General features: G+C 45.9%; 1 protein-coding gene across 1 annotated transcript in view; it reads right to left on the bottom strand.

Annotated features, from left to right (window-relative positions):
- Positions 1 to 17,993: 17,993 nt before the first annotated feature.
- The window catches only part of LOC308263482 (cell cycle control protein 50C-like), a gene marked incomplete at both ends in the record, with an annotated part of 34,292 nt that continues 26,962 nt past the window's right edge, over positions 17,994 to 25,323 (bottom strand). The window contains 2 exons of the mRNA XM_080696498.1: positions 17,994 to 18,265; positions 23,793 to 24,002. Of these exons, the coding sequence (XP_080552624.1) occupies positions 17,994 to 18,265; positions 23,793 to 24,002 (482 nt within the window). The remainder of the gene's footprint in view (positions 18,266 to 23,792; positions 24,003 to 25,323) is intronic.

The following is a 25,323-nucleotide window of genomic DNA, read 5'->3' as shown; positions in this document are numbered from 1 at the left end:
GAGGCTGGCTTCAAATCTGCAATCCTCCTGTCTCAGCTTCCCAAGTACTGGGATCACAAGTGTGTGCCACCACGCCCAGCCTGAGTTAATTTTTATAAAGTGGTTCTTTTCAAAGTGAGACACAAACTGACTCTACCCTGCTGGCACCCTCTCCTCTCCCTTCCTCCCCCTGACTTTTTATTGTAGAAATTACAAAGCATCTACAAAAATAAGAACAGATAGCTTAATAAACCCCCAGGTAATAATAGACCATCCCTAGCAAATACCAGCATTTTACCAATTTTATTTTACCTATCATCCAACCACAGTTTATTTATGTATTTTTGCTCAAGTACTTTCCCCCTCCCCTTCTTGAATCCAGGGGCACTCTACCACTGAGCTACATCTCCATTTATTTTTATTTTGAGACAGGGACTCACTAAGTTGCCCAGGCTAGCCTCGAACTGGTGATCCTCCTGTCTCAGCCTCCCCAGTAACTGGGATTACAGGCATGGGCCACCACACTAGGCTTAGTGGAGTATGTATGTACTTATTTATTTTTTTAGTGTGTTACTAGGGGTTGAACCCAGGAGCTTTCTACTTCCAAGCTACACTCCAAGCCCTTATTATTATCATTTTTTAAAGTTCTTGAAACAGGGTCCTGATAAGTTTCTGAAATCTTGTTATTGCTGAGGTTATCCTCAAACCTGTCATCCTCCTGTCTCTGACTCCCAAGTACAGGCATGAGCCACTCCACTCGACTTCTTGGAATTATTTATTTATTTATTTATTTATTTATTTATTTGTTGGTGGTACTGGGATTAGAACCCAGGGGCTTTTTTTTTTTAACCTCTGGGCTATACTCCCAGACCTTTTTTATATTTTATTTGGAAACAGGGTCTCACTAAGTTGCTGAGAGCCCCACTAAGTAGCTGAGGCTGACTTCAAACCTGTGTGATCCTCCTGTCTCAGCCTCCCAAGCGTGGGGATTACAAGCGTGTGCCACCATGCCTGGCCTTGTTGGAGTTTTAAAAAGCAAATTCTAGATATCATCAGTTCACCCACATCAGTTCATCTCTACCTAAAAAATAACAAAAAAATCCAGGCATGGTGGTGCATACTTGTAATATCAGTACTTGGGAGGGTAAGACAAGAGGATCCAGGTTCACGGCCAGCCTCAGCTGCTTAGTAAGGCCCTTCGCAATGTAGTGAGACCCTGTTTCAAAATAAAGAATAAAAAATTAGGCTGGGTGTGTAGCTTGGAGATAGAATGCCCCTGGGTTCCATCCTCAGCACCACAATAAATAAGTACATAAATAAATATCAAAAACATAACCATAACCACAATACTATTGTCATACCAAATTAACAATAATTGCTAGTATCATCTGTCTCTGATATATTTATATATCTCCATTGGTGTGATGTCTCTTAATCCTTTCTAATCCCGGGTGCTTTGGGGCTTCAGCTACCCCCAAAGACAGCGTGTTCCTCACATTCTCTTCATTCCTATAATTCACTGGGACTGAAGAGCCAGGAGTTTTCAAACAATGTACCCGTTCCTCTAGAGGCCTTGGCTTGGGCCGCTGACAGAGAAATGGCTATTAAATCCTTGAAAATGATATTATTCAAGAGACACATAGGGGAGATGAGTGACGAGAAGAGGAGGTACTAGTATGAAAGTAGCCCCAGGACATTAGGTTTATCACAAAATCCTTTCCATGAGTCAGTTAATCTTTTCCATTTTAGTTTCAGGGAGGATATTTGACCCCATGGAATTAGGAGTCCTTCCCTACTTTTGCCAAGCTGCTAAGGCCAATGAATATTTAAGTGAAACCGTATCCAAATTTGGGACTCTGCTGACCACAGAGGACCCTCTGTCTGAGTGATTACTCCTGAAAACCTTCATGCAGCTGTCTCTGGAGAGAGAAGAATGGGGGCCAAGTTTCTTGGATGAGTTGCAGCCAGTTTTCTGAGGACTTGGTTGATCCCAGAAAGTACACAACTAATTTCTAAGAGACCAAGAGGAAGGCAGCTGCCTTGCAGATAACATACTGAGGATTCCGGAGGTCAAGAGACAACCTCAGTTCCTGTGAGGGACTTTTCACTGGTGCGTACCAAAGAAGCCTGTGTCAAGCTGTAGGTCATTTCAAAGCCCCTTGACGATGCTATTTTATATTTTAGACAAAAGAGGTCAAAGACAAAAATCTTAAAATACAGACTCTGTGTCTGCATTGGCTGGGAGGAAGTTAGAGAGCTGGAAACTCCTTCCTTCTGCCTGTGCTAGTCCTGATCCTAGGATTTAACCATTATTTTCAGTTTAACAGAGTCTAACAGGCATATGTATATATATTCTTATAGAATTGCTTTTGTGGATTTGTGTCTCTTGAAGCCAATAAATCACGTTAAACCAAGCCCCAGCTTATCTTCCTTCTTCTTAATGCCCCTGCAAGACCATGCGTTATCTCATAAGGCTGGAATGTGATGGATTCTATTTTGAGTCTTTTGACAATTCCTTCGCATAGCGTTTCTGAGAGCCAGAGTTCAGAAAATCTGTGCAACTGGGAGTCACCCCCCCACCCCCAGTTCATTGAATCTTGCAGTCTTGGTTTCAAAGAGGTCAGTGTCTTCTGAAGGGCCATGTGGATGCTCCGGCGTGTTCCCAAGAGAATGCAGTCCTTGTGCTAAGAAGTTATCTACAGAGCATCCTGACAGAGTCCTGTTCAGTGATGTAGTGACATGTCTGTGGCCAGAGAATTTTTTGAGTACTTAAATAAAGGGTCTGTTTTAGTGAACCCAATAAACCCTAATTGATGGAACTCCCCATTGATATGGAGGCTATTCATTTCCAGTGAAACTTGTAAGACAGGAACCTCACACAAACACTGCCCTAACTTGTTGGGAGATGTTGCAGCTGGAGATTACGGCCATCTTTACTCTCTCTCTCTCCTTTACTAGCAATTGGCTTGTTCAAATACTCAGGGCACTCAAATACCCACTGGAAATAGTTTTTGGTATTTGCCGTTTCGAATTTCAGACATGGCATGCTGATCTTGAAATTTGTGGTGTGTGTGTTAAAAATGCATACAATTTACCATTTTAACCATTTTAAGTGTACAGTGCAGTGTCTTTGAGTGTGTTCACATTGTTGTATAATTGTCACCAGCCATCCATCCACTTTTAGAATTTTTCATCTTTCCACACAGAGCCTGTACCCACTAATAAAAACTCCCCACTCTTCTCTTGACCCAGCCCCTGGCACCACCATTCTATCACTATGAGTCTGACGACTCTAGGTATCTCATGTAAATGTACGCATACACTCATATCCTTTTTGTGACTGGCATGTTTCACTTAGGATAGTGTGCTCAAGGCTCATCCACATTCTAGCATGTGCCGGAATCTCCTTCCTTTTAAAGACTGAGTAGTATTCTACTGCCTGTATATCCCCATTGGTTTATCCATTTACCTGTCAGTAGACACTTAGGTCTCTTTCGCCTTTTGGCTACTGTGAATAATGCTGCCATGAATATGGGTATACTAAATCTTTTTTGAGACCTTTCTTGGAACTCTTTTGGATATATAATCAGAAGTAAAGTTGCTGGATTATATGGGAGTTGTTTTTAACTTTTGGAGGAAAGTTAAAAACTGTACATTGGATGTACAGTTCCAATTCCTACAAGCAGCCCACAGGGAGTCCAGTTTCTCCACATCTTTGTGAAGAAGTAACAGTTGTTATTTTGCTTTGTTTTGTTTGATAACAGCCATCCCAGTGGGGTGAAGTGGTATTTATTTGTGACTTTGATTTGGAGATGTCTGTTCAAGTCATTTGCCCATTTTTTTGAGGTACTGAGGATTGAATCCAGAGGTGTTCTACCTCTGAGCTACACCTCCCAGCCCTATTTTATTATTTATTTTGAAACAGTCTGGCACGCGGCGCACACCAGCCAGGGCCGGGTCGCGGGACCCTGGGCCCCGGGCCAAACTGCGCGTAGCATGCCAGACCCCTGGAGAAACCGGGCCCAGTAGGATGCTGGGTTCTGGGCGGGGGTCGCGCGCAGCGCACACCAGCCGGGGTGGGTCGCGGGACTCTGGGCCCCGGGCCGAACTGCGCGTAGCATGCCAGACCCCTGGAGAAACCGGGCCCAGTAAGTAGCTGGGTTCTGGGTGGGGGTCGTGTGCGGGGCACGCCAGATGGGGCCCGGGTCACGGGACTCTGGGCCCCAGACCGAAATGCGTGTAACACGCCAGACCCCTGGAGAAACCGGGCTCAGTACCCTGGGTTCCGGGCAGGGGTCACGAGGAGCACGCCAGCTGGGGCCGGGGTCGTGGGACCCTGGGCCCCAGGCGGAATAGGGCAGATCACTCTGGACCCATGGGGAAACCAACAGGGTTACAGTGCTACTGAGTGCCTGATCCCACTACCTCCTCAAACCACATATACTGTCTTCTCTTATTTAAAAAAAAAAAAAAGGAACAGAAAAAGAAAAAGAAAAATATCGGAGAGGAGGTAAGAAAGCCGTTATGGATGCCAGGACACTGGAGATGCAGACAAAACTTATCTAAATGCACTGGAACTTATGGAAAAATTCTCCGTGAAAGAGGACTGCTATTTCTCTATATTGTTAAGAATCTCAGACATCACCTGTAAGGAGAGAGTTTAGCGGAGACCAGACCAAGGAGAAATGCGATGTTGAAAGAGTTCTCCGCGATGGTGGTGAAGACTTGTATTCAGGAGAAGCAGAAACCGGATCCTACCAACTTTATTTTTTTGGAGAAATTACACCAAATGTCGAATGCTACCATCACGCATGCTTAGGAACACTGGACAACATTCAGAGTGGAAAAAGAGCCTGGGAAGGATTTGAAACGGTGGAGGCAGTGGCAATGCCAGTGGCCAATACTCAGGGGAGGCAGAGATCTGATATATTACACCTGGAACCTTTGAAATAATAACCACAGAGACAGTGATCGGAACCTGCTGAGGGGTTAGGCGAGCGCCGGGACCAGTGGCCAACATCGAAGCTTGCTAGGAGGCAAGGCCATTACTGAGGCCTCCATGGCCGGGATTGGAACCTGCCGAGGGGTTAGACCGATGCTGGGGCCAGCGAGGCCGACATTGGAGCCTGCCATGAGGCAAGGCTTGTGCTGGGGCCTCCGAGGTGGGGTCCGGAACCTGCTGAGGGGTTAGGCCGGTGCTGGGGCCAGCGAGGCCGGCATCAGAGCCTGTCATGAGGCAAGGCCGGTACTGGGGCCTCCGAGGCCAGGTAAAAAGCCTGCCGAGGGGATAGGCCAGTGCTGGGGTCAGCGAGGCCGGCATCGGAGCCTGCCGTGAGGCAAGGCCGGTGCTGGGGCCTCTGAGAATGGGACTGGAGCCTGTTGAGGGGTTAGGCCAGTGGTGGGGCCAGCGAGGCTGGCATCAGAGCCTGCCATGAGGCAAGGCCGGTACTGGGGCCTCCGAGGTCAGGATAAGAACCTGCTGAGGGTTAGGCCGGTGCTGGGGCCAGAGAGGCCAGCATTGGAGCCTGCCGTGAGGCAAGGCCGGTGCTGGGGCCTCCGAGGCCGGGATAAGAGCCTGCCGAGGGGTTAGGCCGGTGCTGGGGCCAGCGTGGCTGGCATCGGAGCCTGCCATGAGGCTAGGCTGGTGCTGGGGCCTCCAAGGCCAGGATAAGAGCCTGCCGAGGGGTTAGGCCAGTGCTGGGGTCAGCGAGGCCGGCATCGGAGCCTGCAGTGAGGCAATGCCGGTGCTGGGGCCTCCGAGGACGGGACCGGAGCCTGCTGAGGGGTTAGGCCAGTGGTGGGGCCAGCGAGGCTGGCATCAGAGCCTGCCATGAGGCAAGGCCGGTACTGGGGCCTCCGAGGTCAGGATAAGAACCTGCCGAGGGGTTAGGCCGGTGCTGGGGCCAGTGAGGCCTGCATCGGAGCCAGCCTTGAGGCAAGGCCGGTACTGGGGCCTCCGAGGCCGGAATAAGAGCCTGCTGAGGGTTAGGCCAGTGCTGGGGCCAGCGTGGCTGGCATCGGAGCCTGCCGTGAGGCTAGGCCGGTGCTGGGGCCTCCAAGGCCGGGATAAGAGCCTGCCGAGGAGTTAGGCCGGTGCTGGGGCCAGTGAGGCCGGCATCGGAGCCTGCCATGAGGCAAGGCCGGTGCTGGGGCTTCCGAGGCCGGGATTAGAGCCTGCCTTGAGGCAAGTCCGGTACTGGGGACTCCGAGGCCAGGATAAGAGCCTGCCGAGGGGTTAGGCCGGTGCTGGGGCCAGCGAGGCCAGCATCGGAGCCTGCCATGAGGCAAGGCCGGTACTGGGGCCTCCGAGTCCAGGATAAGAGCCTGCTGAGGGGTTAGGCCAGTGCTGGGGCCAGCGTGGCTGGCATCGGAGCCTGCCGTGAGGCAAGGCCAGTGCTGGGGCCTCCGAGGCCGGGATTGGAGCCTGCCGAGGAGTTAGGCCGGTGCTGGGGCCAGTGAGGCCGGCATCGGAACCTGCCATGAGGCAAGGCCGGTGCTGGGGCCTCCGAGGCCAGGATAAGAGCCTGCTGAGGGGTTAGGCCGGTGTTGGGGCCAGCAAGACTGGCATTGGAGCCTGCCGTGAGGCATGGCCGGTGCTGGGGCCTCCGAGGCCAGGATCGGAGCCTGCTGAGGGGTGAGGCCGGAGCTGGGGCCAGTGAGGCCAGCATTGGAGCCTGCCGTGAGGCAAGGCCGGTGCTGAGGACTTCGAGGCCGGGATCGGAGCCTACCTTGAGGTAAGGCCGGTACTGGGGCCTCCGAGGCCAGGATAAGAGCCTGCTGAGGGGTTAGGCCGGTGCTGGGGCCAGAGAGGTCGGCATCGGAGCCTGCCGTGAGGCAAGGCCGGTACTGGGACCTCCGAGGCCGGGATAAGAGCCTGACGAGGGGTTAGGCTGCTGCTTGGGCCAGCGAGGCCGGCATCGGAGCCAGCCTTGAGGCAAGGCCGGTACTGGGGCCTCCGAGGCCAGGATAACAACCTGCTGAAGGGTTAGACCGGTGCTGGGGCCAGCGAGGCTGGCATTGGAGCCTGCCATGAGGTGAGGCCAGCATCGGAGCCTGCCGTGAGACATGGCCAGTGCTGGGGCCTCCTAGGCCTGGAACGGAACCTGCCGAGGGGTTAGGCCGGTGCTGGGGCCAACGAGGCCGGCATTGGAGCCTGCCGTGAGGCTAGGCCAGTGCTGGGGCCTCCGAGGCCGGGATTGGAATCCTGCCAAGGGGTTAGGGTGGTGCCGGGGCCAATGGCCAGCATTGGAGCCTGGCATGAGACAAGTTCACTCCTGCGGCCTCCAAGGCCGGGACCAAAGCCAGCTTAGGGGTTAGACCGGTGCAGGGGCCAGCGAGACCAGAACTGGGGCCTCCCATGAGGCAAGGCCGCTGCTTGAGCCAGCAAGGTCTGGATCAGTCCACTGAGTAGCCAGGCCACTACTGGGACCATCAAGAGTGGGATCGGTACTTGCAACGCAGCATGCACAGAGAAATATCGCAGAAAATATAAATCAGACGCTTCTCTTAATCAGCAATAATTAGGAGGAAAAGGGCAACAGGAAGAGGTTGAGCTATAGAAAGGGCCCTATAGTGAAGCAACTAATGTGACCAATCAGAGGGTATGTAATACTGGAGGACGGAGCCTCTTTAAAACGCAGGAGGTACATAAACAAATGTATCAAAGTAAATCACCAAAGAAGTGTGGGATGGAGGGAGGGGGAGGGAATGGGATGGGGGCTGGAGGAGGGCTAATTGGATGATGTGTGCTTGTATATCCTCTCAAGTCTTGTACTCCAATGTGATTGATATATGACTACAATGCACCAATTTAAAAAATAAATTAATAAAAAAAAGAAAAAAAAAGAAACAGTCTCACTAAGTTGATCAAGGGCCTCATTAAATTGCTGCAGCTGGCCTAAAACCTGTGATCCTCCTATCTCAGCCTCCCAAATACTGAGACTACAAGTGTGCCACTATGCTCAGCCTACCCATTTTGTGTGTGTGTGTGTGTGTGTGTGTGTGTGTGTGTGTGTACATGCCCATGCATGCACATTGCTGGAGATTGAACCCAGGAGCATTCTACTTCTGAGATATACCCAGCCCTATTTGGAAACAGGAACTCATTAAGTTGCTGAGTACCTTGCTAAATTGCTGAGGCCGGCCTTGAACCTGTGATCCTCCTGTCTCAGCCACCCAAGTACATAGTATGCTACTATGCTCCGCCTACCCATTCTGTGTGTGTGTGTGTGTGTGTGTGTGTGTGTGTGTGTGTGTTGCTGGAGATTGAACCCAGGGGTGTTCTACTCTGAGATACACTCCCAGCCACATTTGGAAACAGGGTCTCACTAAGTTGCTGAGTGCCTCACTAAATTGCTGCGGCTGGCCTCGAAACTGTGATCCTCCTGTCTCAGTCTTCCAAGTACCAGGATTACAGGCATGAGCCACCATGCCTGGCTAGATGACCTTTATTTTGACATTAAGCATTCATTCACTTTTCCAGCAATCCTGTGAGACAGTTACTATTATTTCCTTTGGAAACTATGGTTTAATAATAAAAAAAAATAACTTGTTCAAGGCCATAGAATTTGTAAACAGCAAACTGGAATTTGAACTCAGTCTATACCCAGAACTTCAGGGGTTAAGGTCCTTCCTCATCCTGAATTCTCAACACTGAAGTGTTGTCATTTTTAATTTTTGAGGTTAGCACTTGTTACCTCAATTTGATATTAACTGATTATTGTCTGAAAATGCAGAGCCAATTTTGACAAATAGATATATTTAATTTCATTACATAAAATGGAAAAATTTGCCTTGAGATTTCTTTGCTGTTGACCTAACCACCATTTCACAAGGACTGAAAGATGACATTATCTGCAAGTGTAGAAGACGAGGGTAAAATATTTTGCATCCTCTACCTATTTTATTTGGTACCTGAAAAGTAGCTGAAAAGTAAATAGTTTCCATTTCTTTTATTTCTTTAGGGAGAATTTGTTTAGTTAAATAATGCAAAAATTTGAATTCAAATCTGCTTTTAAGAAGAACAGATATTCTTAGAAATAATCAGCTTATAGAGGTTACTGGAATTTTAAGTAGCATAATCTATGTTAGATTATTTTTTCCTCTAAGAAAAACTACACATGTCATGTATTTTGAATCCTTCTTAAAGCTGTTAACAGTTTTGTTTGAGGGCAGTAGGAGACACTTATTTCAAATATCTAGTGTGTTGCAGCACAATGAAGAAAGGAATCATTCATACTCACAAGAGAATTTTCATGTTTATTGAAGGGAGTTCAGCTCAATATGCATTTTATTTCATTGAACCTGTATAGTGGATGCAATTCTACTTTGTAAAGAATGATGATAATGTTTTTATTTATTTATTTATTTACTTATTTACTTATTTATTGGTGGTGCTGGGAATCCTGGAAGCCCTTCTACCTCCGGGCTACACTCCCCAGACCTATTTTTATATTTTTATTTGGAAACAGGGTCTCTTAAACCAGCGCGGCTGGCTTGGAACCTGCGCGATCCTCCTGTCTCCCCCTCCCAAGCGCGGGGATTACAAGCGTGCGCCACCACGCCCGGCAGATAATAATGTTTTTGACGCACAGGATTTTAAATTTTCATGAAGTCCAATTTGTCCATTTTTTTCTTTCATTGCCTTACCTTTAATGTCAATCCAAGAAATCTTGACCAAGTCCAATGTCGTGAAGATTTTACTCTATGTTTTCTAAGAGTATTAGCATTTTAGGTTTTGCATTTAGGTCTTTTGTCCATTGTGAGGTATTTTTTATATGTGGTATAAAGTGTCAAGGGTCCAAATATATAGATATACATCACGGGTAGATCTGGTTTTCTCAACATCATTCATTGAGAAGACTATTCTTTCCTCATTGAATAGTCTCGGTCTTTGTTGCAAATCATTCGACCACATCTGTGAGAGCTTATTTATGGATTCTTTATTCTATTCAGTGGTCCCCGTGTCTGTCTTTACACCAGCCCCATGCTGTCTTAATTGCTATAGCTTTGTATTAAGTGTTGAGATCAGGAATGTAATACCTCCAAAACTATTCTTCTTTTTCCAGATTATTTTGTCTATTTGGAGTTCCCTGAGATTCCATACCAATTTAGGCCAGATTTCTCTATTTCTGCCCAAACTGTCATTGAAATGCTGATGTGGCAGTTAGGTTATGGGACCTAACAGCATGTTACGGTAACCATCTGTGGTGTGTGGTTACTTCATAGACCTCCATGTGTTATATTTACTGCATAAAGAAATAGATAGGAGGAGATGTATTAAGCTAGAAACTAAAGGATTGCACAAAACATGACTTCAGACAGACTATAAAGCAACTATGTTTTGTTTCCACTGCAGTGGTCAATGAATTAATTTCCTGGTCTATTAAATGAAACACAGCTAGTAAAGTATAAATGGTCATGTTGTGTTTATTAGAATGCTTTGTCTCACGCTGGCAATCCCAGTACTTGGGAGGCTGAGACAGGGAGATCATGGGTTTGAGACCAGCCTCAGCTACTTAGTGAGGCCCTCCAAAATGTAGTGAGCCCCACTAAACCTGGGGGTATGGCTTGGAGGTTGAATGCCCCTGGGTTTCATTCCTAGCAACACACACACACACACACACACACACACACACACACACACACACACACACAGAGCTTTTGGCTTCAAATAATAGAATATGTAGCTAAAAGTGACTCAAGTGATAAGGGAATACATTATCTCACATTTAAAAAAAAACTCTAGAGGTAGTAGTTTTAGGGCTGAATCAGTGGTCTCAAGAAGGTCACAAGGAATCTATCTCTTTCCATCCCTAATTCCTCCTCTATCCTCAGTATGAAAATTGGGGTCCTGAGATCTCTTTTTCACCCCTTGCTTTGGAAGGTGGCTGCTGTGGCTTCAGCCATCAAATCCTCATACATTTTCATTCGTATGTATGAAGCAGGGAGCAGCTAAGGTGACACGACAGCTTTCCTAATTTCTCTTTCTCCTCCTCTTTGTCCCCCTCCTCCTCCTCTTTCTGTCTTGAGTAAAATATTTCCCCAACTTTCCCCAATGGACCTGCACTCACATCCCATAGTCAGGGACGCTTGGTTGTTTGCCAAAGTGAAAGGTGAACTATGTGTCTGGCACTTTAACATCTACCCTGTGAAGTGGGCTTTGTTGGGAGGGATGAGGGATGAGCAGAGTAGCTCCCGGAAGGTAACAGATTTGCCTCACCGCCGCTGTGAAGATTAACTGCAGCAGTGTGGATAGTCCGGGCACCGGACACATGAAAGGCTTAATCCTCATCAGTTGTCTTCATTTCACTTCTCCCTTTCTGCCCTTCATTTTTCCTTCCTCATTTTCCAGCTTCAGAAGAAAGATGGAAGTCCACAAGTACTGCTTCCCCTCCCTGAATAAAGACCCTACTCATCTTTCTACCCCAAGCAACTATTTGGAGTTCTACAGCTCAGCTTTCCACAGACCATTTGGCATCTCCTTGACAAGAAGGTCGCTGACCTTAGATTGGGGAATCCATTTCCGTGGCTAGTCCAGAGATGTCAATTCTGAATGAGAAACTTAGAAATCCTAATAAATAAAAAAGAGCATGCTATTTTTACATTGTTAGCCTGCACTGAAAGTCATCTGTTTCCACGGGTGAAGGCCTTTCCATAGAGAAGAGCAGCAGGAGGCACCCTGCCTGCGCCCGTCTGAGTCGACTGCTGGCTCCCAGCACCGCAAGATGTTTCTTGCCGTCAGAGCAATGACTTCAGTTTTTCCATTCCAACTGTGGTGAAAATGAATAAGAAAACTGGATCCTGCTCCTGGAAGCAGGATACAGGCTCCACACTAATCAAAAAAGGAAGACTCGCTGTTAGACAGTATTTCACTCCCCAGACTTTGAAGAGTTCCTTCATTTGTCAGAGGAGCTCAGAATTATTTTGCGGCCGCACAGAATTAGAATGGGGATATTGTACAAGCCTGACTCTTCACAGGGAGTTTTTTTTTTTTTAACTCTTTCTAAAAGCTCCTGATGCTCTCTGGTGTCACTGTAATCCAAATCTCATAATTTCATCTGCTTCACTTCTAATCATTTTAGCAGATAATCATTTTAAGAGGGAATTTAAAATAAAAGGGTCATGACTTAACCTCAAATACTTTCAACTATGAAGTGTCAGTGAAGTGTTGAGATCATAACCAGGTAAAAGAGAATGAAGTTTTCAGGAACCTGGTTAATTACAATAAAGACTTCAAAGGGCCACACTCTGGCCCTTCAATTCTATTGCTGAGTTAGCAATAGAATTATGAGCTAATGCTTGTGAAAGGGACCCAGGCCTGCGCCCCTGTATGGTCCACGGGTTCTGAGAAAGAAGAGTGGGCTTCCCTGTGTCTCCTGTGGTGGAGAAGCCAGCAGAAATCTTCTCTGCAGTACAATCATTTATGAACATTCTGAGACAAAAATGTTGACAACCGCATGCCACAGAGCTAAGGGAGTCTGTAGGAAGCATTGCAAAGGGAAACCACCAGCAGCTGTCTGAAACTGGTTTTATTAACATTTGGATAAAGCCTGTTCCATGAAACCCAGCAGATGAAACGTCAGCCTCTGTTAAGAAGGCCGTAGCACAGCTGGGGAAGATGCTGTTTGTCCAAGTCAGTGGGCATTCTGACTCAGGTGTTGGGGTCATCCGGAGGTGTTTGGAAGCCTGGTACCCTCCCGGGGAAGCATTCCCTTTCCTCAAAAGGCCAGAAAGGCATGGAGGGAACTGAGAGAAATCTGGGGAAGGAGAGTGGGGGACGATGCCTGGCCGTGGGGCAAGTGTGAGCAGGTGTGGACGGACACAAGGGTCCATGTGAAATGGGTCCCTTCTGCCTACACCCCACATGGCTCATTTTTGGTATCCCTGGTAGTGCGAGTTTTTCACAGAGATAGGGATTTTATAAGTAAATTTCAAATAATGGTTAACTCTACCCTATTATTCATCCATGGTGTGTGTGTGTGTGTGTGTGTGTGTGTGTGTGTGTGTGTGTGTGTGGTACTGGGGATGGAATCCAGGGGCATTCTAGCTCTGAGCTACGCACCCAGCCCTATTTTTTTATTCTTTATTTTGAAACAGGGTCTCACTGCATTGCAAAGGGCCTCACTAAATAGTGGAGGCTGTCCTCAAACCATGATCTTCCTGCCTCAGCCTCCCAAATGCTGGGATTGCAAGCGTGTGCCACCATGCCCAGCTTCATCCATGGTTTTATTCTACCCAAACTTATTGATTTTTGTTACTGAGGATAGAATCCAGAGTGTTCTACCTCTGTCCTACACCCCCGACCCTTTTTATTTTGAAACAGGCTCTCATTAAGTTGCTAAGGTCTCTCTAAGTTGCTGAGACTGACTTCCAACATTTGATCCTCCTTTCTCAGCCTCCCCAGTACTGGTATTACAAGCATGCACCACCACACCTGGATATCCTGCCCATGCACTTAAAATATACACTAAAATAAAAACATCTTAAAACCTGAGACAGTCACACACTTGTGCTCACATGCACTTACGCATTCACATACACTCAAGCACACACACGAGCGCTCACTGACCCTTGTTATTTAATTTTCCTTCTTGATCTTACATTAGTTTTTTTTCCCTCCCTCTCTAGCACAGGTCAGGAGTTATAGAAAGAAGCAACGTAGCACCCAGTTTTTCCAAGCCTTCACCATCCAGTTCACAAGAATGCAAGGGTGAGTCCGGGGTGGCAGCATGGGCCTGGAGTCCCAGCATTTGGGAGGCTGAGGCAGGAGGGTCCCTTGAGTCTGAGTTTGAGACTGGCCTGGGCAACAGAGAAAGACCCTGTCTCAAAAACAAGACAAAGTAAAAGGCGCCCCCCAACATACACACGGGATGAAGAACTAGAAAATTGGATGAAGAAGACAAGAGTGGGGGATGAGGTGGGACTTGGAACAGGCGGGCGGGGTTCTCAGTGAATGGCGCTGCTCGGCCTGGCAGGGTTAAGGAGAGGGGTCCCGAGTCCTGCAAAGAAAGGCACACGGTGCTCAGTGTGTTGACTGGTGGAGAAGCAGAACAGAGGAGCTGCCAAGTGACTGGCCTGTAATCTCAGGACCTGGGCGGCTGGAGCAAGAGGATCACAGGTCCAAGACTAGTCTCAGCAACTGTTTCCAAATTAAAAAAAATAAAATAGGGCTGGGGGTAAAGCTCAGAAATAGATCACTCCTGGATTCAATCTCCAGGAACACACACACACACACACACACACACACACACACACTCACTCACTCACTCACACTCTACCCAGTCTCCAGGTTGAAATAAATTCTGCCCTCTCAGAATTCTCAATGAGCTTAGATTTTTTGTTGTTGTTGTTATTGTTTGTTTGTTTTGTGGTACTGGGGTTCCTGGAAGCCCTTCTACCTCCGGGCTACACTCCCAGACCTATTTTATACTTTTATTTGGAAACAGGGTCTCTTAAGCCAGCAAAGCTGGCTTCGAACCTGGGCGATCCTCCTGTCTCTGCCTCCCAAGCACGGGGATTGGAATCTTGTGCCACTGCGCCCGGCAATGAGCTTAGTTTTTAATAGATATGACTTACATTTTTGCATAGGTACTTTTCATTAAGCCAACTCTTGCACAAAGTGAAATGAAGAGGGCTCTTTTTTTTTGTTTTTTGAAAACTACTTGACTTCTTGTCAAACACAGATGCCTTCTTGGCATTTGTAATGGTTGATTTATTTTCTTTTTTTTTTTTACAGGTTTTTAAAAATTTATTATTATTATTATTATTATTATTATTATTATTATTATTATTATTATGTGTGTGTGGTACTGGGGCTCCTGGAAACCCTTCTACCTCTGGGCTACACTCCCAGGCCTATTTTATACTTTTATTTGGAAACAGGGTCTTTTAAGCCAGCACGGCTGGCTTTGAACCTGCGCGATCCTCCTGTCTCCGCCTCCCAAGTGCGGGGATTACAAGCGTGTGCCACCACGCCAGGAAATAATGGTTAATTTCTATTTCAGCTTGGCTGGGCCATGGGGTACCAAGATATTTGGTCAAATGTCATTCTGGATGTTTCTGTTGAGGGTGTTTTAGGTGAGATTTCCACTTGACTTGGTGGACTCTGCATGAAGCAGACTGTCCTTCCTCAGGTGCGGAGGCCTGCCCAGAACACATCGCTGAGCTTTCTTGGGCCGGAGACCCTGCAGGCTCCAGCAGATAGCCTGGATGCCTTTGGACTTTAACTACAATTCTTTCCTGAGTGGGCCTCACCCATCAGATTTTGGACTTGCCAGCCTCCACAATCACATGAGCCATGTTAAAAAAAAAATCTACCTACCTATTTATTTACAGCTATCTATCAATTGATCGATCTAATCTACATGTACCATATTGGTCCTTTTTTTTTTTTGCGGTACTAGGGATGGAACCCTTCTACCTCTGGGCTACACTCCCAGACCTGTTTTATATTTTATTTGGAAACAGGGTCTCTTAAGCCAGCAAGGTTGGCTTCGAACCTGCACAATCCTTCTATCTCCGCCTCCCAAGTGCGGGGATTACAAGCGTGCGCCACCATGCCCGGCTCTACTGGTCCTTTTTCTCTGTAGAACTCTGACCAACAGCATCCTATAAGTGGACCAGAGGGTGAGATGTAACAAATGTGTCCATGTCTTTCCTAATCTTAAGCACTGCAACGAATGTGTGTCGATTAAAGGGCCATGAATCCAGGATCAGAAGCCAGTGGGCCTGGTTAATGTGGGAAGCCTGTTTCTTCTCTTCCCCTGGATAGGTCACCTAATCACCAGGAATGACAATGGCTCAGATGACTAGAGCATTGTGGACACCTGGTGGCTTTTTTTTTTTTTTTCCTGTTGTCCCTGTTATAAAGTACCACACATTCTGTGTTGAAAACAGCAGGCATTTATTCTCCTAACTTCTGGAGGTCAAATGAGGAGTCAGCAGGGCTGCTGGGGGCCTTGGGGGAGAATTCATGCCTTGCTTTTTCCAGCTTTCAGATGCTCTTTGGTTTCTGTGGATCACGGCCCCTTCCTTACATCATTCTAGCCTCCTCCTTCCGCCCTTGTCAGGACTCCCGTGATAACATGGGGCCCACCCAGGTAACCGGAAGACTCTCCTCATACTCATACCCTTAACTGCGTCACACTCGCAAAGTCTCCTGTGATATTTACCGTAACATGTACAGGCTCCAGGGATCAGAACGTGGACATCTATGGTGGGGCAACTACTGGTCACCAGAGATCACTGATTACACATGGGAGGTGAGGTGGGGAAGGATTTCAAGATTTCAGAGTTGGCACTTGAAACTATTTCATTTTTTGGAAAAACGCTCTATTATTTGGTGAATGCACAATGTTGCAACAAAGAGATTTTTTTTTTTTTGCTCCTAAAGAGCCAGAAGTGTGCATACTATATGTTTCTTTTATTTTTGGTACTAGAAATTGAACCCAGGGGCATTCTACCTCTAAGGCACACTCCAAGAACATTTTATTTTTATTTTAAAACAAGTTCTTGCTAAGTTGCTGAGGCTGGCTTTGAACCTGCGATCTTCCTGTCTTAGCCTCTTTAGTACTGGGATTACAGGCTTGTGCCACCACACCCAGATGGTACTATATATATATTTTTTAACAGTGGCACTTCTGTTCTTAGAATCTTCACAGATTAAGGATCCACCTAAAAAAGTTAATATAAACTTTTTTTTTATAAAAGTAGATTATCACAGTGTAAGGATCTACCTCAAATATTAATATAAAAAGGATTATAAAAATATAATACTGTGGTCCAGGCTGGGGATGTAGCTCAGTGGTGGAGTGAGCCTGGCATGTGCAAGCCTGGCTTTGATTCCTGGCACTGAAAAAAAAAAAAGATAATATTGTGATCATCTAGGTGCACGGGCTGTGTGCCCTGGAAGCTTTACCATGCACTCCATCCAGTCTCCTGTGAGTGAATTTTGGCAGGAATTAAAACCTTTTAAGATGGAATCTTAGAAGCTCCCGCAGTGCACGTAATTCAGAATCCTAAGTCCATGGCATCATTCGCCTTCTAGCGCATGTCTGAGTCTACGCTCTAGAATTGTCTTGTGCTCTCAACACGCTCAGCACACTTGTGAGAACCGGTCACTTTTGTTGCTTTTCTCTTCACCGCAGGGATAAGGTTGGGGAACGTCCTGGCCTTTTTCTTGATGCGCTGCAGCGCTTGGCATGCTCCCGCACTGCCATAGCCTTTGCTTGGTCTGGTCTTTGCAGAGAAAACTTAGTTTTGACTTCACAGAAAGGAGAGAACATGGACAGACATCAGTTTTGAAAACTCATTCTGCTGCTCAATTCAGACAGCCTTCTTGGGCCAGGGGGGCGTGGTGGCGCACGCTTGTAATCCCAGCGCTTGGGAGGCGGAGACAAGAGGATCGCGCAGGTTCGGAGCCAGCCGCGCGCGCTGGCTTAGGAGACCCTGTTTCCAAATAAAAAAATGTAAAAATAGGTCTGGGAGTGTAGCCCAAAGGTAGAAGGGCTTCCGGGAACCCCAGTACCACCAAAAAAAAAAAAAAAAAAAAGAGAGAGAGAGAGAGATCCTGTTTCCAAATAAAAATATAAAAAACAGGTGTCTGGGAGCGTAGCCCGGAGGTAGAAGGGTTTCCAGGAACCCCAGTACCACCAACAAAACAAAACAAAACAAAAAACAAAACAAAATAAAACAAAACGCCTTCTTGGGAAATCTAGAATAAATTCAACCAGCCAGCGGTATGAGCTTGATCTGAAAGCTTGAAAGGGACCACCTGATTTTGGGGCCCCCCAGGCTTCCCTGGTCTTCTCTGTGGTGGCTCTCCCAGGGTATTCACCTGCTGCCAGCCGAGGTGTCAAATAAGTGCCCTGGACACGCAGTCTAGAGTTCAAGGACAATTTATTGTCCCCATTCCAAGGACACCTTCCTATACAACAGTAAGTCTTTTCATGCCCCCGCCCTTCCTCCTCACCTATGAAATTCTTCTTATTTCTCTCAGTGAGATTGCTTTGGGTTCAGTCTGTCCAGGCTCCCTTGTTGAAATATCTGTCCATTATTTCACACCTTGTTAGAGATCCTGGGCCGTGTGACTTCGTTATCCACTCCTTCGCTCTGCTTTTCCTCTTTTGCATCATCAGGTGGATCGCCATCAGGACAAAGGTGGACAGCCACACGAGCGCTCCGGTCACCGTGTAGGTCAGCCCCAAGAAGAGGCTGTTGCTGCCACTCCACGTCAGCGTGGCAAGGACCACGGACTTCTGTCCTTGGAACCTGGTTACTGGAAAATCTATAATTAAGGATTGGTATCGGCATGTCTCATCTCTACCGCACCATATACTAAATAGCTTAAACCATATAACATTGCTCGTTTTTATTTTTATTTTTGTTTTTATTTTTTGTGGGTCTGGAACCCAGGGGCATTTGACCTCTGAGCTACACCCCCTGCCCTTTTTTTTTAATTATTCTTTATTTTGAAAGCGGGTCTCACTGAGTTGCAGAGGGCCTCATTAAGTAGCTGAGGCTGGCTGCGAACCACGATCCTCAGGTCTCAGCCTCCCAAATGCTGGGATGACAAGCGTGCACCACCACGCCCGGCTCTTTTTATAGATACAAAATGGTTGCATATTCCATTGAGTATGATTCAACTTAATCAAAGTAGTATTTTGTATCCTACTGAAATAAAATTTAGTGAAAACAAGCCTTCATTTTATACAACTGTCATCTACAAAAGAGATTCTGACACAGTTAGACCTGAGTGACTTGCAGTCAACTGACTAGTGAACAAATATATTTGATTCTCTCTCTTTTTTTTTTCTTTGCAGCACTGAGTGTGGGACCCAGAGGACATTTTGCCTCTGAGCAACACCCCAGCCCTGTCTTTTTATTCTTTATTTTTTTTAATTTATTTATTTTGTGGGTCTGTGGATGAAACTCAGAGGCATTTGACCTCCAAGCTATACCCCCTGCCCAATTTTTTATTCTTTATTTTGAAACAGAGTCTCACTGAGTTGCGGAGAGCCTAAGTACCTGAGGCTGTCCGCGAATCACGATCCTCCTGACTCCCGAATGCTGGGATTACAAGTGTGCGCCACCATGCCCGGCTATTCTTTATTTTTGAAACAGGGTCTCACTGAGTTGCAACAGACCTCACTAAATAGCTGAGGCTGTCTGGGAACCATGATCCTCCTGTCTCAGCCTCCTGAATACTGGGATTTCAAGGGTGTGCCACCACATATTTGAGACTCTTTAATAAGCCTAAGGTAAAGTTAAACGAATATAGTGTACGGCATGCCTAAATTTTTATTTTATGAGTCAGGAGACTCGGGGGAGATTAAGTTTTTTAATAGGCTAACATTTGAATTCCTACCTCAGAGAAAATTCTTCAAGGGGAGTGAAGAGTGAAAATAAGTAAGCAATTAAATAGGATAATAGGATAGATAACAAGACTTTTTTGGTGGGAAAACTAAAGATAATGGCTTCTTTTGAGTTTTGGAAAGGCCAGAGTTCTAGTTCCCGCTGCTGGGGAGAAAAAATATATTTGAAGTGGGCTTGCTATCCTTAGCATTTTAATGATGTCATTTTGATTGTGCATGTGGCCTGAGGTTTTTAAACATCTGGTGCCTTTTGTAAACGAAACTAATAAACAAACAAAGGCTTCTCATGGCAACGGCAGAGGACAGAGGCATTTCCCAGCAAAGCTCTTATAAGTCCTCAGATCACTTGGCAAGAGGCTATTTATTTAAAGGCACAAGGAAACTCATTAGGAAGCTGGTTGTCTCTCTAACATCAGGCATCCTCATTGTCACCAGGTCCCTGGGTGCGACCCAACCCATCCGCCGGCCTGTCTTCTCCCTCCGTTCCACTTGAAAGGGAGGGTCCCCTGCCAACATCTTTCTCCCCTCAGAAGGCTAGGCACTGTCTGCAGCACAGGTGCAGTCCTGCTCACCCATCAGTAGGGCCCCTGGGAGGGTTGCGTCAAACTCACACCAGGGCCTCACGCTGGGAGTGTGGGTGTACAAGGCCCAGATGTGAGGGTGGTCAGCATTACAGCACGGCTGTGAGTGAGGTCACCGGGGAGAGTGTCCAGAGAGATGAAGCGGAGTGTCTCTTAGTTGGAATGTGGCCTCCCTGCCTTACCCCACCGCCTCAACTCATTGTAATACATTGTGGGGGCAACCGTGCATGGTTTTTTTTTCTGTTTCTTATTTTTTCTTTTGTGGTACTAGGGGTTGGACTTGGGGCATTCTAATGCTGAGCTATACCTCCACCCGCCCTTTTTACTTTTTATTTTGATACCAGGTCTTGTTAAATTGCTAAGGCTGGCCTTGAACCTGCAATTCTGTCTCAGATTCCCAAGTACTAGGATTCTACATGTACAACTCCACGCTGGATTGTTTTTCCTTTTTCTTGAATGTAGCCATAACTACTTTACTGGTAAGGGAGTCACAGGTTGGGTTCAGAAGGTCCAACTTGAGAGACATCTGTCATGCAACCTTCAATCTCTACTTAAATGTTTTCTTTGGCCAGGTGTGGTGACACACACCTTAATCTCAGTACTTGGGAGGCTGAGACAGGAGGACTGTAGGTTTGAGACCAGACTCAACAATCTAGTGAGGCCCTCTGCAACTTAGCAAGACTCTGTTTCAAAAGAAAAAAATAAAATGGGCCTGGGCTATAACTCCAAGGAAGAATGCCCCTGGGTTCAATCCCTAGGAATACACACACACACACACACACACACACACACACACACACACACGTAATCTTCTGTATGTCTAAGTCTCCACAGAGAGGCTGTCATTTTCATAGGATAGCATCCCAGACTGTGCTAAAGGAAATAGGTAAAGGCAAACTACTACAAAAGAAGGCAAAAGCTGAGAGACAGAGAGATGGCATCACAGCCGCAGCGACCGCTCTGAGGGGTCCTCCTCCCCTGCTAGATGGAGACGTCTGTGTGTCTATTCTTGGGGAAGAGGTGTGGAAATCATGGAGCAGGGAACTGGAGCATATGTGGTGGTTCATGGGGCGCCAATTCCCAAGAATCACTCATTCAGCCTTCCCGGGAGGTAACGAGACAGAGCGGTGGACGACTATGTGCTAAGAACCTCTGGCCTGCTTGGGGTCCCACTGAAGCACTGTCCAGTAACACTGTCATGCTGTAAGAGATGTGGATGCCTAATCGGGTTGAAGCTTCAAAGCTGGAAAAGGTTCCGCTTCCAAGGGAATTTTGTCTCTGGGAGAATCAGAAAGACACTTGAAAATTAACTCCCAAATGGGTATGATGCTGCATGCTTGTAATCCCAGTACTTGAAAGACTGAGACAGGAGGATCACAGACTCAAGGCTAGCCTCAGTGACATAGTAAGACCCTGTTTTAAAAAATTAAAAAATAAGCCAGGCGTGGTGGCGCATGCTTGTAATCCCCGCGCTTGGGAGGCAGAGACAGGAGGATCCCTTTTGTTCGAAGCCAGCCTCGGTGACTTAGGAGACCCTGTTTCCAAATTAAAAAATATATATAAATAGGTCTGGGAGTGGAGCCCAGATATAGAAGGGTTTCCAGGAGTCCCAGTACCACCCAAAAAAAATTAATTAATTAAAAAATAATTAATTAAAAAATAAATTAATTGAAAAAATGAATCGAATGTCCTGAGTTCAATCATCAGTACCAAACAAACATTTTTTAAAAATATAAATACAGCCGGGCGTGGTGGCCCATGCTTGTAATCCCCGCGCTTGGGAGGCGGAGACAGGAGGATCACACAGGTTCGAAGCCAGCCGCGCTGGCTTAAGAGACCCTGTTTCCACATAAAAAATTATAAAATAGGTCTGGGGGTGTACCCCAGAGCCAGAAAGGGCTTCCAGGAACCCCAGTACCACAAAAGAAAAAAATATATATATAAATACATAAAAATTAAATCAATGTACATGCACGTGTGTGTAAAGGACTGGGGTTGTAGTTCAGAGACAGAATGCTCCTAGGTTCAATCCCCAGTACCACATGAAAGAAAGAAAGAAAGAAAGAAAGAAAGAAAGAAAGAAAGAAAGAAAGAAAGAAAGAAAGGTGGGTCTGTGGATATAACTCAGTGGTAGAACGCCCCTGAGTTCAGTTCCTACTAAAGAGAGAGAGAGAAAGAGAAAGAGAAAGAGAAAGAGAAAGAGAAAGAGAAAGAAAGAGAAAGAAAGGGTGAGAGAGAAAGAAGAAAAATTAACTTTGTAGACCAGAGTTAGTATATATTATGTTTATTTTATTTTTTTTTTATTTTTTTGTGGTACTGAGGGTAGAATATAGGGGCCTTTACATCTGGGCTACACTCCCAGACCTATTTTATATTTTATTTAGAGACAGGGTCTCACTAAGTTGCTGAGAGCCTCACTAAGTAGCTGAGGCTGGCTTCGAACCTATGCAATCCTCCTGCCTCAACCTCCCAAGTACTGGGATTACGAGCATGAATTACCATGCCTGGCTTACATTATGCTTAAATACATTTCTTTTCCTTCTCCTTCTCCATACTGGTGATTGAACCCAAGGGCAGTCAACCTCTGAGCTACACCCCCAGCTCTATTTTATTTGAAAACAGAGCCTTGCTAAGTTTCTGAGGCTGGCTTCCAAACTGAAGGCTTCCAACTCCTGTCCCAGCTCCCCAAGCACTGGGAATAGAGGTGTACACCACCATGCCCAGCTTCCAAATATTCTTCTTACCAAAGCTCGCTTAATAGTCAGGACCCTCCAGCTCCTCCCATCCTCTAGGGCATCTCCTCCTCACTGTTTTAGGTCTCTGAGCCCACTGACCTAAAATGCACTCTTTCTTGGAGAGATAGAAATATTCCCTCACTACTTATCCATAGCCCTTTACCTGATATTGCTAATAGTGATTATTCCCTTTTATTTTTGGTGCATATTTAAGTACATAACATAGAGACCAACAGCTACAGGATGATGGAATGACAGTCAGAGAGCTTGAGGACCTGGCACCCTAAAACAAGCTGTGTTGGCCTATTATTTTGAGTTAAAGGCATTTGGAGAGCCAGGTGTGGCGGCTCACACCTGTAATTCCAAAGACTCGGGAGGCTGAGGCAGGAGGATGGAAAGTTCAAGGCCAGTCTGGGAAATTTAGTGAGACCCTACTTCACAATAAAAAATAAAGAAGGCTGGGATGTACCACAGTGGTAGACCATATGGTACAGTTCCTGGCTTAATCCCAGGGAACACATGCACACAAACCCTCTCCCTCAAAAAAAAAAAAAAATACTCAGAAAGTACAGGAAGGGAACTCCAAACTCCTGTCTTTCTTTCTGAAAATGAGGGATAAAATTCAGAAGATGCCTTTCCTTACCAGGAGGAAAGGAACATTTTTATCACCAGATGCTGGGAGTCAAGGCCAAAAGGAATTCATTCTAACAAATTTCGTTAAACTAACCTCTATCATTCGAATTATTTTTCCACAAACGCTACTCTTTTTGCAGCACACACACACACACACACACACACACACACACACACACACACACACACATTTAGGCTTAGTTACTTTGTTGGACCTTAATTTTTCTTGAGAAGGTGTACATGAAGATAAAAATTGTTATGTTTTATTCTTTTCTCCTGTTAATCTGTCTCATGTCAGTCCCAGATGGGACCCTTGGAGAACAGAAGACAATATTTTTCTCTCCTACACACGATTACCTATAAAAGAATTATGAACTTATTTTGGTATATATACTGGATTGGAGAACAGAAAATTATAGAATGAAAGAATTCATTGACCAGTTGCCAGATTTCCTTTCACCTTCAGAAAGAAAAGTGGCATAAAAGGATACTATAGGATATGTTGAAAGTATAATTCCCACTGGGTAAGCCGGCAACAAAGTAGTGTATTCGATGAAGCCGAGAGTACAGTTTCTTGAAGGTGGGAAAGGCAGCCGTGCGCATCCACACGATGAAGTCCTCGTTGAGAAAGCCATTGTTTCCTGGGTCATTTGTATCCAGCTCATGGATGTGCTTTTGCCAGTTTGGAGGCTTTGTGGTTCCTGAAGGGGGAGAAAAACAAGGGGTGGGGTAGAGAAAAATCACCTAGCACACTCCATTTTCCTCAGGATGTAGAGAATGAGGAGAGAGAAACAGAAATCAGACTTTGAAAAAAGCGTATGTGTGATCAGGGGGAATAGTGCATGCCTGTAATTCCAGTACTTGGGAGGCTGAGACAGGAGGATCACAGGTTTGTAGCCAGACTCAGCAGCTTTGTGGCACCCGCAGCAACTTAACGAGACCGTTTCAAAATATGAAATAAAAAGGCCTGGGGGTGTAGCTCAGAGGCAGAATGCCCCTGGGTTCAATCTCCATACAAAAACAAAGTGTGTGTGTGTCCATGCACGGTTCACTCCTGCCTGCCAGCAATCTAAGTATGCAATCATTAAAAACAATGCTTTTAAGCTGGGCATGTTGGTGAACACCTGAAACCCCAGTACTTGTCAGACTGAAACAGAAGGTTTGCAGGTCCGAGGACAGCTTCAGCAAGTAGAGATACTCATCAGACTAGTGAGACTGTTTCCAAATAAATATAAAATAGGGATGGGGGTGTAGTTCAGAGGCAGAATGTCCCTGTAATCTACACACACACACACACACACACACACACACACACACACACACACACGGTTTTAAAAACTGAAGAAATTCTTGTGATAATTTCATAGGGTTAAAAAAAGAGCAGAATCTCTCTCTCTCTCTCTCTCTCTCTCTCTCTATATATATATATATATATATATATATATATATATTCTTCAACTCTATTAAATGTATATAAATCATTAAAAATAGGTAGAATGAAATGGTAATAATAGTTTTCAGTGGTATTATCATGGAAAATATTCTTATTCTTTAAGGAGAACAAATTAAAACAAGATACATCTTCATTTAAAATTGGTTAATATTTCTTTACTATTTACTTATGTATTTATTTATTTATTTTGGTGCTGGGGATTGAACCCAGGGGCATGCTAACTCTGAGCTACATCCCAACCCTTAATTTTTTTTTGTTTTTCGGAAGAGAGTTTTGCTAAGACTGGCTTGGATCCTCCTGTCTCAGCTTCTCAAGGTATAGGCCGCCATCTCACCTAGCTTGGTTAACATTTAAAGAAAATAAGAGGATGGAAGTGGGAAGTCTGACTTGCAGAGCTGTGTGACTCAGAGTCTCTGGCAATGTAGGAAGAGGCACCAAAAGCTTTACTGTTTTACATATGTTTGTGTGCAAAACTCCTGCCATAGCAGTACCTCCCAAGGAGATAGCCATGGAAGCTGCGAGGCTGTTCACCCCAGCTCTGCATCTGACAGTCAGCTGGGAGCCAGGCG

Source organism: Muscardinus avellanarius (genome assembly GCF_963383645.1).
Source record: "Muscardinus avellanarius genome assembly, chromosome: 5".
In the NCBI taxonomy this organism is placed as follows: domain Eukaryota; kingdom Metazoa; phylum Chordata; class Mammalia; order Rodentia; family Gliridae; genus Muscardinus; species Muscardinus avellanarius.
The sequence above is the reverse complement of the archived record's forward strand: the minus strand, read 5'-3'. Positions and strand labels throughout refer to the sequence as shown.